At 33.9% G+C, this 15937-nt stretch overlaps 1 protein-coding gene across 6 annotated transcripts in view; it reads left to right on the top strand.

Moving 5' to 3' along the window:
- LOC117335486 (hemicentin-1-like) overlaps positions 1-15937 on the top strand; it is a 98083-nt gene that overhangs the window by 50521 nt on the left and 31625 nt on the right. For 5 of the 6 annotated variants that reach the window (XM_033895515.1, XM_033895514.1, XM_033895512.1 and 2 more), the window contains 8 exons: positions 909-1211; positions 2074-2376; positions 3021-3323; positions 5729-6031; positions 6887-7189; positions 8945-9250; positions 10558-10848; positions 15382-15681. In XM_033895515.1, the coding sequence (XP_033751406.1) occupies positions 909-1211; positions 2074-2376; positions 3021-3323; positions 5729-6031; positions 6887-7189; positions 8945-9250; positions 10558-10848; positions 15382-15681 (2412 nt within the window). The remainder of the gene's footprint in view (positions 1-908; positions 1212-2073; positions 2377-3020; positions 3324-5728; positions 6032-6886; positions 7190-8944; positions 9251-10557; positions 10849-15381; positions 15682-15937) is intronic. The other variant, XM_033895517.1, reaches the window with a different exon arrangement.

The following is a 15937-nucleotide window of genomic DNA, read 5'->3' as shown; positions in this document are numbered from 1 at the left end:
AAAAAAAAATTCTTTATCGATGGAACATTGTTCTTCATTAAGTCATGAAAACGTGATAGATTTCGAAGTGTGCTTTTGTTAGTCCCCTGCTGTTTTAAAAACATCCGTTCGTCCGTCCGTCTGTCTGTCTGTCTGTCACGCAACAGTTGTCCGGACAAATTCTTCTAAAGTACTACTCCGATTTTAACTAAACTTTGTATAAATGATCAGTATAACATGTCGGTGTGCATCCCACATTTTTTTTTCAAAAAAAAAAAAAACATTTTTCAAAATGGCCGCCGGCTTCTCATTGGTTGAGGCTTGTCCGGACAACTCCTCCTAAAGTACTACTCCGATTTTAACGAAACTTGGTATACATGATCAGTATAACATGTAGTTGTGCATCCCACATTTTATTTTTTCGAAGTAAAAATTCCGAAATGAGAGTAAAAATGGCTATATCCCGTCACCTGGCGAGTAAAATAGCTCAAAATCTTTGGTCATTTGAGGTCAAATGTCACTTTTTTTTTCGAAATTTGAGCTTGTCTGGGGCATAACTTCTGTGTTATTTTACCTACGTTTAACCAACTAGGTATACTTATGTATTTTAGTTTTTTTTAGAATATTTATTGTCCGCAATCTGAAATATTCTTCCTGTTGTTCTAATCGGAAAACTAGATTAATATATCTATTGAAGTTCTGTCGAAAATAAATGGGAAATAAATGGGTGCACTCCTAGGTCAGGCAGGGGACTTTGTATTGCCGTTGCAATACTACCCATCCTTGTTTTAACTGTTTTCTTCTTTTGCATTTGTGTAGCAACCGTGTTGTTGTTGCTGATCTTCTTCTTCTTCTTCTTTTTCTTCTTCTTCTTCTTCTATTGCTGCTTCCGCTGTTGCTCTGAAGATCATCATTATTTTACTTTCAAGGTATCCCGTCCGTCTCAATTCCCCAGCCAACTTATACAGCAACTACTGGTGCAGCTGTTACCCTTGTCTGTAACGTAAACGCCAACCCAACCCAAACCAGCGTTAACTGGGAGAAACTTGTTAACAATGCCTATCAGCAAGTTGCAATTACCACCAACAATAGATACGGTGGAGGAACTGCCGGTTCACCATCTTTAGTAATCACCAACTCCCAACCAGGCGACAGTGGAACTTACAAATGTTCAGCGACTAATGCAGTCGGGACTGGAATGAGCGGAACGACCCAGCTTACAGTCAGTGGAAGTAAGAAAATGATATAAAGGATTATATTAATACACTCCACCTCCCGAGAAGCTGATAATACCTTCATCGCTCTGCATTTTCGTTTGCTTCCCTTGTTAGAAATTTTTCTAAATAGCAATTTAAGAAACCGAAAATGCTTTTAATATAGAATTTTATGCAATGTTAATCGATTTTGTGTCTCGCCCCCTTTCCGAAAATGCGAATTTCCGTAAAGAAAAATACTTTATCTATGGAACATTGTTCTTCATTAAGTCATGAAAACGTGATAGATTTCGAAGTGTGCTTTTGTTAGTCCCCTGCTGTTTTAAAAACATCCGTTCGTCCGTCCGTCTGTCTGTCTGTCACGCAACAGTTGTCCGGACAAATCCTTCTAAAGTACAACTCCGATTTTAACTAAACTTGGTATAAATGATCAGTATAACATGTCGGTGTGCATCCCATATTTCTTTTTCAAAAAAACATTTTTTCAAAATGGCCGCCGGCTTCTCATTGGTTGAGGCTTGTCCGGATAACTCCTCCCAAAGTACTACTCCGATTTTAACGAAACTTGGTATACATGATCAGTATAACATGTAGTTGTGCATCCCACATTTTATTTTTTCGGAGTATTAAAAATTCCGAAATGAGAGTAAAAATAGCTATATCCCGTCACCTGGCGAGTAAAATAGCTCAAAGTCATTGGTCATTTGAGGTCAAATGTCACTTATTTTTAGAAATTTGAGCTGGTCCGGGGAATAACTTCTGTGTTATTTTACCTACGTTTAACCAACTAGGTATACTTCTTCTTCTTCTTCTTCTTCTTCTTCTTCTTCTATTGCTGCTTCCGCTGTTGCTGCAAGATCATCATTATTTTACTTTCAAGGTATTCCGTCCGTCTCAATTCCCCAGCCAACTTATACAGCAACTACTGGTGCAGCTGTTACTCTTGTCTGTAACGTAAACGCCAACCCAACCCAAACCAGCGTTAACTGGGAGAAACTTGTTAACAATGCCTATCAGCAAGTTGCAATTACCACCAACAGTAGATACGGTGGAGGAACTGCCGGTTCACCATCTTTAGTAATCACCAACTCCCAACCAGGCGACAGTGCAACTTACAAATGTTCAGCGACTAATGCAGTCGGGACTGGAATGAGCGGAACGACCCAGCTTACAGTCAGTGGAAGTAAGAAGTGAACAATCAATTTTCCGTAACAGAGTCGTGTCTTTATTGCAACTAAAATGATTTATTCCCCGAATAAACATTGCAAAGCATACTTTAAACAGCTAAAAAATCTAAAATATTTCAATGGCCTATCATCCAGCTGTTGTTTCTAAAGACCAACTCCTCGTGGGTGATTCGAAGTTATGCACAGTTTAACAGTATGACAAATTCATTATTTCAGTTTAAGGCCGTTAATATGTTTCCATATTAGCCGTCTTGTTCTCATTTTTACTTGTCGCTCTTTACGTCAGAAAAAAACCCCCATACCATGTAGATCATCTTACAGTATATAAAGACAATATCTAACTCCTGTTGTTAAATGTTGTTAAAGCATGTACGTTACCACCCAAACATGGAAAACTCCTGCTAAAATTTCCATGTTTATCCCACTTACCTTAATTACTGTCTGTTTTTAAAGATGACAGGAAAGAACCATGAAAAGAGAAAAGTTCAATACGACAACATATTTGTTTACCGTCTCTCCCATTTTTCTGTCCACCAGACATTTTGTCATCATTCTAGCTGACGTATAAATTTAGATGCTAATTATCAGCTTGTTCGATGACCACAGAACACCAATCTAATGACTTGTTTTCTATTTTAAGGTATACCAACGGTAACAATTCCACAGACAGTTTATACTGCAACTACAAGTTCGACTGTTATGCTTACTTGTACCGTAAACGCCAGTCCCTTCCAAACCTCTGTCGGATGGGATCGGCTTGTGAACGGTATATATCAGGATGCTGGAATTTCCTCCAACAATAGATACAGTGGCGGGACCACAAACAACCCAACATTAACCATCACTAATTCCCAGCCGAGCGATAGTGGAACTTACAGGTGCAAGGCGACTAATCAAGTCGGGACTGGATTCAGCGTAACGACACAACTTACAGTTAGCGGAAGTAAGTAAATTTCCACAGCGTAAGAATTTTTCTCGTGTTTCTATGGAAGCTTTCTTGATTGTGATCATTTTCACATCTGTCAATCAATGCCTCATAATGACAATTCCGAATGTAGTTCTGACACTGTTCAGTCCGGTTTTCTGTGGTTTAGATATGCTACGTGTGCTATTTAGAAGGGAAGAAATATTGAAGTCAAAGGTGTTTTTCCTTTTTTTATGATTTCGCCTTCTCGTGCAATGCGCGCTGAAGATAAAGATTGGACGGTTTAGGAAGCCCACTTCATACTAAAGTTATCAAACTAGTTCAATAATTTGGTAAGGTTTGTCGAATTCTATACCATCAATAAGATATCAACTCGCATTCGTTATCAAGAATGAAAATCTTTCAATTAAATTTCCTTAACGACATAAATTTCGGCTATGATGACTACTTATACCTAGGCTATAGAAATATAACACCAAACGATACACACAGTACAAAATAAATCTGATTAACACCAAACAGTACACATAGTACAAAATATATCTAATTAACACTAAACAGTACACACAGTACAAAATATATCTAATTAACACCAAACAGTACACACAGTACAAAATATATCTAATTAACACCAAACAGTACACACAGTACAAAATATATCTAATTAACACCAAACAGTACACACAGTACAAAATATATCTAATTAACACTAAATGATACACACAGTACAAAATATATCTAATTAACACTAAACAGTACACACAGTACAAAATATATCTAATTAACACCAAACAGTACACACAGTACAAAATATATCTAATTAACACTAAACGATACACACAGTACAAAATATATCTAATTAACACCAAACAGTACACACAGTACAAAATAAATCTGATTAACACCAAACAGTACACACAGTACAAAATATATCTAATTAACACTAAACGATACACACAGTACAAAATATATCTAATTAACACCAAACAGTACACACAGTACAAAATATATCTAATTAACACCAAACAGTACACAAAGTACAAAATATATCTAATTAACACCAAACGATACACACAGTACAAAATATATCTAATTAACACTAAACGATACACACAGTACAAAATATATCTAATTAACACCAAACTGTACACACAGTACAAAATATATCTAATTAACACCAAACAGTACACACAGTACAAAATATATCTAATTAACACTAAATGATACACACAGTACAAAATATATCTAATTAACACTAAACAGTACACACAGTACAAAATATATCTAATTAACACCAAACAGTACACACAGTACAAAATAAATCTGATTAACACCAAACAGTACACACAGTACAAAATATATCTAATTAACACCAAACAGTACACACAGTACAAAATATATCTAATTAACACTAAACAGTACACACAGTACAAAATATATCTAATTAACACCAAACAGTACACACAGTACAAAATATATCTGATTAACACCAAACAGTACACACAGTACAAAATATATCTAATTAACACCAAACAGTACACAAAGTACAAAATATATCTAATTAACACCAAACGATACACATAGTACAAAATATATCTAATTAACACTGAACGATACACACAGTACAAAATATATCTAGTTAACACCAAACAGTACACAAAGTACAAAATATATCTAATTAACACCAAACAGTACACACAGTACAAAATATATCTAATTAACACCAAACAGTACACACAGTACAAAATATATCTAATTAACACCAAACGATACACACAGTACAAAATATATCTAATTAACACCAAACAGTACACACAGTACAAAATATATCTAATTAACACCAAACAGTACACACAGTACAAAATATATCTAATTAACACCAAACGATACACACAGTACAAAATATATCTAATTAACACTAAACGATACACAAAGTACAAAATATATCTAATTAACACTAAACAGTACACACAGTACAAAATATATCTAATTAACACCAAACAGTACACACAGTACAAAATATATCTAATTAACACCAAACAGTACACACAGTACAAAATATATCTAATTAACACCAAACAGTACACAAAGTACAAAATATATCTAATTAACACCAAACTGTACACACAGTACAAAATATATCTAATTAACACCAAACAGTACACACAATACAAAATATATCTAATTAACACCAAACAGTACACACAGTACAAAATATATCTAATTAACACCAAACAGTACACACAGTACAAAATATATCTAATTAACACCAACAAATGAATATATTTTATAAGAATATAGTCAACATCAACAAATGACATCCACGGTATATATATATCTGAATAATACCAATAAATGAAAAAAGGCGCTGATAGCGTTAGCGACTTTTTGTTGTTTTTTGTTTATATATTTATTGTTTATAGACGTTCCAGTGGTAAACATTCCACAGCCAACATATACAGTTGTCATTGGGTCTTCAATCGCCATCCCTTGTTCGGTTACATCTAATCCTACACATAGCACCGTTACCTGGCAACGCATCGCCAATGGTCAAGTTACCACGCTGGACATTCCGAATAGTGGTGGTAAATATTCGGTCGGACCAATAACTGCGCCTACTCTGACCATTAGCAACGCTCAAAGTGGTGATGCTGGACCATACAATTGTATCGCAGTCAACACTGTTGGCTCGGGACAGGATTCTGCCACATTAGCTGTTAGCGGAGGTAAGTAATACAGTTTATATACCACAAGTAAGTCATAAGTGTAAACCGGAAGTGCATCATACAGTGTATACCGGAAGTACATATCATACAGTGTATAACGAAAGTACGTCAAACAGTGTACAGTACATACTGCAATCTGACATATCGTTTGGCTAGAATTTCACGTTTTTCCTTTCCATAACTTCAAAATGAAAGCAGTTCAATGCGTATATTCACATTTGACAACGATTTTTAAAGACTGTATCCTGGAATTTTGATCCTACGATGAATGAACGAATTGCTATCGTCAAAGACGGTACAGCTTTTTCAACAGCCATCTTTCGTTATTGCCGACGTCACAATTATGACGTCACTATAATAATGACGTCATAATAAAGATTTGGAAGTTATGGACTCGTAACCTTCAAGTGAGCTTGGTAAAAGTATATAGTCGGGTTGCAATGTAAATGTAAATATGATACAATGACGTTCCAAAAGTAAGAAAGTAAGCTTTATGACTCTATTACTGCTTGGTATCTCTGATATTTAGCCACTACAACTCTCCTTTTACAGACACAATCATGTGTCACTATTGTTCTTACATAATGAGCCTAAAACATTTACTTTAAGGAATATAGAGTGTGTGGGTGGTGAAATTTAACAGACTCACCTTTCACTGAGGAGACTGGGGTTTAATTCTCGATCGAACATAAAAAGAAACTTGACCAACTTTCTCTTGGTACTTTGGTTTTCAATCAAAGTACGAACTCTCGCATGCTTCGATCCGGTATAAAATTTTGATCCCCATGAAATACCGACCCGGTCGGTATTTTATGGCCGGTCAATTTTCACATTAAATACCATTGTATTTTTCAGCCATTCCATCAGTGACCATTCCTCAGAGTGGCTATTCTGTGCAAACCGGAAGTTCCATCACCATTCCCTGTAACATCGTAGCTACCCCTTCGATAACTGCTGTACAATGGGAAAAGGTACAGGGAACTACTTCAACGCCATTAACCATCAATAACGTGGACTATTCCGGAGGCAGTACAACAACACCCGCTCTCACCATACCGTCCGCCAGTAGGTCGACCCACGCGGGCTTCTATGTCTGTACCGCTACCAACGCTGTTGGGCTAGGAACAAGCGCAACCGTTGTCCTATCAGTTACCGGAAGTAAGTCGATAAATGTTTGATTTTGTTTTACATGTGTGACAAAATGAAATATTCATATTAACTAGGAATATATATAGAATATATATATAGCTGGGCGCTAACCTGCCGTAGATCGGAAGTGCGAGGCTCGATCAGAGTACTAACAATCGTGTACAAATCACACCTATATATGTACATACATTGTGATCCAGGTATTTAAATCAGCGAGTAGACGATTAGTCACCATGACCATATCAGGGTATTGGGCCCACTATCACTGCCTCATTGACACGATCGTTATTTGTGTTAAATTGTGTTAATGTTTATTATCTAAGCAATTGTTAACGTATTGTGCATTTATTCTAACTGCTGCATATTTACATACTAGCTCAACAATAGCATGATTTCTTGTAAAAAATTATCATATATTGCAAAGAAACATATCTTAGTGTACGGTTACCCAATTTTAATAACAAACAGGACAAGTCTTGATATATTAGCACTATTTCAGAACGAAAAGCGGTGAAATAAAACCATCTCAAAACTTGGAGTACCGCTAAAATATGGGAACTTCTAGCGTAACGACAAAAACAACTTAACGTACAAAAGGATTTTAGATAGTACAGGATATATCAATGATAAAGTTGTTAGAGTAGTTAAAAGACAATGGAATCAAATTGAAACAAGATTATAATTACACATCATTATCAACCTTATTTCTGCATGCTACGTGTATGTATGATGTCTTCCCTAAAAATGTGTCATGCTTTTGATGCACGAACACGCCTTATGTTTCCATTGTCATCACCTCGGTTTGGTGCATGTTCGTACACCCCAAAGTTATCAATGTTGGTTCCATGTCGTAAATGTTTCGGTTGTCATACCTAATGGTTCAATTGTCATCCCTGATGGTTCCATTGTCATCTATCCCTGATGGTTCAATTGTCATCCCTGATGGTTCAATTGTCATCCCTGATGGTTCCATTGTCATCCATCCCTGATGGTTCAATTGTCATCCCTGGTGGCTCACCGTCATCCCTAATGGTTTCATTATCATCCCTTCTGTTTCAATTGTCATACCTTATAGTTCAATTATCATCCCTGATGGCTCAATTGCCACCCTGATGGCTCAATTGTCATACCTGATGGCTCAATTGTCATACCTGATGGCTCAATTGTCATACCTGGTGGTTCCATTATCATTCCTAATGGTTCAATTGCCATCCCTGATAGTTCAATTGTCATACCTGATGGTTCAATTGCCATCCCTGATGTTTCATTGTCATCCCTAATGTTCCAATTGTCATCCCTGGTGGCTCATTGTCATCCCTGATGTTTCAATTGCCATACATTATGGTTCAATTGTCCTCCCTGATGGTTTCATTGTCATACCTGATGGTTTCATTGTCATACCTGATGGTTTCATTGTCATACCTGGTGGCTCCATTGCCATCGCTAATGGTTCCATTGCCATCCCTGAACATAATACCGTCTGACTGGTTTAACAGTCATCCCTTTTGCCATCGTTGATTGTTCAATATCGTTCCTGATGGTTGCACTGTCATAGCCCCAGTATTTGCTTTGGGAACTGGACATTAACAGAACGTGACTGAGATTAACAAGCCGATGTCGACGATGAAGCACTTCTCTCTTGATCACATGGTCTCATTTATCAATCACGTGGTCTATAGTCCCTGTCAGCATCGTTCATAGCTTGCTGTCGTAATATTGATTACAATTACTACTTCATTTCTTCCCTTATTTTTGCTTTAACAGACGTTCCGTCAGTAAGCGTACAACAAACACCCGCCACAGCCATCACTGGGACTTCTACAACACTCCAGTGTTTTGTAAACGCCGATCCCGTCGCGACAATAGTCCAGTGGGAGAGAGTTGCCAGTAATGGTGTTGCTACAGCAATAAATGTGGCAGGCAACTCAAAGTACACTGGCGCATCGACTTCCAATCCCTCTCTAACCATCACGACAACTGTAGCAAGTGATTCAGGAATCTATAGGTGTACAGCCACTAACGCCATTGGCAAAGGAACCAGCGGCCAAGTCACTCTGACGGTCACGGGAAGTGAGTATCTCACGGTGTCACTATATCCTGGGACTAGACAGAACATTGTGTAAATGGTGGTCGTTATATCTCCAGTTAAAATGGCGGAGTCATAGGGAGAATTGTGCACATTTCAGTCGTAGACTGATCTAACAACACTGTTAACGTGATTACATTTTTTTAAATATATATATATATATGTTCTCTATTTAATAACTTGGTCCAACGTTATGTGTTTTTTTGAATTACTTTGAAATCCGTTTATTGGTTTTAATTACTTTGTGAAATGTTATATGTTGTGCTTAATTACTAGGTCTAATGTTGTTTATTTGTTTTTATTGTTTCTAATTAGTATGTCTACGGGTGTTTATTGGTTTGTGTTGTTTTTAATTACTAGGTCTACTGTATTTTATTGGTTTGTGCTGTTTTTAATGACTAGATCTACTGTTTTTAATGGTTTGTGTTGTTTTTATCAAACTAGAACTACTTTTATTTATTAGTTTGTGTTCTTTTTAATAACTAGAACTACTGTTGTTTATTGGTGTATGTTGTTTTAACTACTAGGTCTACTGTTGTTTACTAGTTTGTGTTGTTTTTTAATTACAAGGTCTACTGTTGTTTATAGGTTTGTGTCGTTTTTAACTTCTATGAGTACTGTTGTTTATGAGTTTATGATATTTTTCAATTACTATGTCTATCGTTGTTTATTGGTTTGTGTTGTTTTTTAATTACAAGGTCTACTGTTGTTTATTAGTTTGTGCTGTTTTTGTATTACAAGGTCTACTGTTGTTTATTGGTTTGTATTGTTTCTTATTACAAAGTCTACTGTTGTTTATTAGTTTGTATTTCTTTTTAATTACAACGTCCACTGTTGTTTATGAGTTTGTGTCGTTTTTAACTTCTATGTGTACTGTTGTTTATGAGTTTGTGATGTTTTTTGAATTACTAGGTCTATCGTTGTTTATTGGTTTATGTTGTTTTAATTACTATGTATACTGTTGTTTATTTAGTTTGTGTCGATTTTAACTACTAGGTCTACTGTTGTTTACTAGTTTGTGTTGTTTCTAATTACAAAGTCAACTGTTGTTTATTGGTTTGTGTTGTTTCTAATTACAAGGTCAACTGTTGTTTATTGGTTTGTGTTGTTTCTAATTACTAGGTCTAATGTTGTTTATTGGTTTGTGTTGTTTCTAATTACTAGGTCTAATGTTGTTTATTGATTTGTGTTGTTTCTAATTACTAGGTCTACTGTTGTTTATTGGTTTGTGTTGTTTTTTAATTACTAGGTCTAATGTTGTTTATTGGTTTGTGTTGTTTCTAATTACTAGATCCTCCGACAGTGTCTGTTACTCAGACTTCGTACACAGTGACCACTGGGTCCGCGGTAACACTCCAGTGCTCCGCCTCTGGGGTCCCGGCGGTAACCAGTGTGTCCTGGGAGAGGCTAGCTAATGGACAAACGACACAAATTCCTCTTAGCAGTGGCCAGTTCTCCATCGGCAATCCATCCCTTGTTATTAACAGTGCCGGAAGTGCAGATGCGGGGACGTATACATGTAAAGCCGCCAATATCGTCGGTGCCGCACAAAGTAGCCCAGTGACACTCGCTGTTACCGGAGGTAAAACCACACGCAGCACGCTAAAAATAACACTTAAATAATTGGAATTAGTTCAAAATCCAGACCTATCATACGACTATATAAAAAACATGTCGGCACATACAAAATAATTTGCCGTTGTAAATTTGTTCGTTTTGGAAGAAATTTGAGCTCTATGAAACTATCAAACGCAATGCTAACTTTGGAGTACATCTGTACTCATAGTTTCTACTAATGTAGACACACTCAATGAGGTGAAATGTGTGCTAAACGTTATATGGTTTGATTTTATAGTTTAATTGTATGGATTGATAGTATGGTTTAATTATATGATTTGATTGAACGATTTGATTGTATGATTTGATTGTATGGTTTAATTGTATGGTTTGATTGTATGGCTTGATTGTATGATTTGATTGTATGATTTGATTGTATGATTTGATTGTATGAGTTGATATATGATTTGATTGTATGGTTTGATATATGGTTTGAATGTATGGTTTAATTGTATGATTTGATTGTATGATTTGATTGTATGGTTTGATATATGATTTGACTGCATGATTTGATTGTATGGTTTGATTGTATGGTTTAATTGTATGATTTGATAGTATGGTTTGATATATGGTTTGAATGTATGGTTTAATTGTATGATTTGATTGTATGATTTGATTGTAAGGTTTGATTGTATGGTTTGATTGTATGATTTGATTGTATGATTTGATTGTATGGTTTGATATATGATTTGATTGTATGATTTGATTGTATGATTTGATTGTATGGCTTGATTGTATGATTTGATTGTATGATTTGATTGTATGGTTTGATTGTATGGTTTGATTGTATGATTTGATTGGATGATTTAATTGTATGGCTTGATTGTATGATTTGATTGTATGATTTGATTGTATGGTTTGATATATGATTTGACTGTATGATTTGATTGTATAGTTTGATTTTATAGTTTGATTGTATAGTTTGATTGTATGCTTTGATTGTATGCTTTGATTGTATGGTTTGATATATGATTTGATTGTATAGTTTGTTTGTATGCTTTGATAGTATGCTTTGATTGTATGGTTTGATTGTATGATTTGATTGTATGGTTTGATATATGGTTTAATTGTATGATTTGATTGTATGATTTGATTGTAAGGTTTGATTGTATGGTTTGATTGTATGGTTTGATATATGGTTTGATTGTATGATTTGATTGTATGATTTGATTGTATGGTTTGATATATGATTTGATTGTATGGTTTGATTGTATGATTTGATTGTATGGCTTGATTGTATGATTTGATTGTATGATTTGATTGTATGATTTGATTGTATGATTTGATTGTATGGTTTGATTGTATGGCTTGATTGTATGATTTGATTGTATGATTTGATTGTATGATTTGATTATATGATTTGACTGTATGATTTGATTGTATAGTTTGATTGTATAGTTTGTTTGTATGCTTTGATATATGATTTGACTGTATGATTTGATTGTATAGTTTGATTGTATAGTTTGTTTGTATGCTTTGATTGTATGCTTTGATTGTATGGTTTGATTGTATGCTTTGATTGTATGGTTTGATTGTATGATTTGATTGTATGGTTTGATTGTATGATTTAATTGTATGGTTTGATATATGGTTTGATATATGATTTGATTGTATAGTTTGTTTGTATGCTTTGATTGTATGCTTTGATTGTATGGTTTGATTGTATGATTTGTTTGTATGATTTGATTGTATGATTTGATTGTATGGTTTGATTGTATGGTTTGATATATGATTTGATTGTATAGTTTGATTCTATGATTTGATTGTATGGTTTGATTGTATGATTTGTTTGTATGATTTGATTGTATGATTTGATTGTATGGTTTGATTGTATGATTTGATTGTATGGTTTGATTGTATGATTTGATTGTATGGTTTGATATATGGTTTGATATATGATTTGATTGTATAGTTTGTTTGTATGCTTTGATTGTATGCTTTGATTGTATGGTTTGATTGTATGATTTGATTGTATGGTTTGATATATGGTTTGATTGTATGGTTTGATTGTATGGTTTGATATATGATTTGATTGTATAGTTTGATTCTATGATTTGATTGTATGGTTTGATTGTATGATTTGTTTGTATGATTTGATTGTATGATTTGATTGTATGGTTTGATTGTATGGTTTGATATATGATTTGATTGTATGATTTGATAGTATGCTTTGATTGTATGCTTTGATTGTATGGTTTGATTGTATGATTTGATTGTATGATTTGATTGTATGGTTTGATATATGGTTTGATTGTATGGTTTGATTGTATGAATTGATATATGATTTAATTATATGATTTGATTGAATTCTTTGATTGTATGATTTGATTGTATGGTTTGAGATATGATTTGATTGAATTATTTGATTGTATGATTTGATTGTATGATTTGTTTGTATGATTTGATTGTATGATTTGATATATGATTTGATTGTATGATTTGATTGTATGCTTTGATTGTATGATTTGATTGTATGGTTTGATTGTATGATTTGATTGTATAGTTTGTTTGTATGCTTTGATTGTATGTTTTGATTGTATGCTTTGATTGTATGGTTTGATTGTATGGTTTGATTGTATGATTTGATTGTATAGTTTGATTGTATGATTTGATTGTATAGTTTGTTTGTATGCTTTGATTGTATGTTTTGATTGTATGCTTTGATTGTATGGTTTGATTGTATGGTTTGATTGTATGATTTGATCGTATGGTTTGATATATGGTTTGATATATGATTTGACTGTATGATTTGATTGTATAGTTTTATTGTATAGTTTGTTTGTATGCTTTGATTGTATGGTTTGATTATATGATTTGATTGTATGGTTTGATTGTATGATTTGATTGTATGGTTTGATATATGGTTTGATTGTATGATTTGATTGTATAGTTTGTTTGTATGCTTTGATTGTATGGTTTGATTGTATGGTTTGATTGTATGATTTGATTGTATGGTTTGATATATGGTTTGATTGTATAGTTTGATTGTATGGTTTGATATATGATTTGATTGTATAGTTTGATTGTATGCTTTGATTGTATGGTTTGATTGTATGATTTGTTTGTATGATTTGATTGTATGATTTGATTGTATGGTTTGATTGTATGGTTTGATATATGATTTGATTGTATGATTTGATAGTATGCTTTGATTGTATGTTTTGATTGTATGGTTTGATTGTATGATTTGTTTGTATGATTTGATTGTATGATTTGATTGTATGGTTTGATATATGGTTTGATTGTATGGTTTGATTGTATGAATTGATATATGATTTAATTATATGATTTGATTGAATTATTTGATTGTATGATTTGATTGTATGGTTTGAGATATGATTTGATTGAATTATTTGATTGTATGATTTGATTGTATGGTTTGATTGTATGATTTGATTGTATGATTTGATTGTATGGTTTGATATATGATTTGATTGTATGATTTGATTGTATGCTTTGATTGTATGCTTTGATTGTATGGTTTGATTGTATGATTTGATTGTATGATTTGATTGTATGGTTTGATTGTATGATTTGATTGTATAGTTTGATTGTATAGTTTGTTTGTATGCTTTGATTGTATGCTTTGATTGTATGGTTTGATTGTATGGTTTGATTGTATGGTTTGATTGTATGGTTTGATATATGGTTTGATATATGATTTGATTGTATAGTTTGTTTGTATGCTTTGATTGTATGGTTTGATTGTATGATTTGATTGTATGGTTTGATATATGGTTTGATTGTATGGTTTGATTGTATGGTTTGATATATGATTTGATTGTATAGTTTGATTGTATGCTTTGATTGTATGGTTTGATTGTATGGTTTGATTGTATGATTTGATTGTATGATTTGTTTGTATGCTTTGATTGTATGGTTTGATTGTATGATTTGATTGTATGATTTGATTGTATGATTTGATTGTATGGTTTGATTGTATGAATTGATATATGATTTAATTATATGATTTGATTGAATTATTTGATTGTATGATTTGATTGTATGGTTTGAGATATGATTTGATTGAATTATTTGATTGTATGATTTGATTGTATGGTTTGAGATATGATTTGATTGAATTATTTGATGGTATGATTTGATTACATGGGTTGATTGTGTAGTTTGTATGACTTTGCTTGGTGTCTCATCGCTCCCTGGTCGAATACATTTCAACTGACTTTCCTGTTTGTTGTTGCATACCTTCAGGTTGCTGTGTGTGATAGTGATTTGATTATTTTTTTTTTATAATTTATAATTATTGCGCTATATTAATCAATCCAATTGAAGGAATTGTAAAATTATGAAGTTACACATGATGGTCCTAAAATTATTGCCATCTTTGAAGAGTATGTCGAATATAATATTTATCGCTCTAATATTGCAGCTAAATTATTAAAATTGCAATTAACATGCAAAATATTTAAATTGCGATGTTAAATATGCAAAGTAAGCAGTAGTAAATGAATTTATTTAAATCATTTCCCTCTTTTTAAAGCTCCACCTACTGTGCAGATCGGATCTACCGTGTACACAGCAATAACTGGTAGCAGTACAACTCTGGCGTGTACAGTAACCGCCACGCCCTCGGCTACCCTCGTACGCTGGACCAAACAGACAACGACTGGCACCGTACAAATCACTACAGATGGTACAAAGTACAGCGGTTCGACACCCTCCTCACCATCTCTAATCATCAACAGCGTCTCCAGCACTGACGAAGGAACATATGTCTGTCAAGCTACTAACGTCGTAGGCACTGCCTCCAGCGCCCAGACTACTCTATCAGTAATTGGATGTAAGTGTTTCACGTGATATGCTTTGATACGTTATACACACAAAGTAATGGCGTTCTATGTTGCTTAAAACATTTCTTTGTGATATTATAGTCTGACCCTGAGCTGCATCAACGTAAAATCAATGTAAGCAAAAACCTTAATAACAACTGGGATAGATTTCCTAAAAGCGGGCACTACTTATCAATTCCGGATGGGCCGAAACGAGCGGTTCCGACAATTGGAACATCGCGTATCTGCCGAAATGAGCTGGTTCGT

This window comes from Pecten maximus, chromosome 10, assembly GCF_902652985.1.
Source record: "Pecten maximus chromosome 10, xPecMax1.1, whole genome shotgun sequence".
In the NCBI taxonomy this organism is placed as follows: Eukaryota; Metazoa; Mollusca; class Bivalvia; order Pectinida; family Pectinidae; genus Pecten; species Pecten maximus.
Note: the sequence above shows the minus strand (reverse complement) of the source record. Positions and strands in the feature narration are given on the sequence as shown.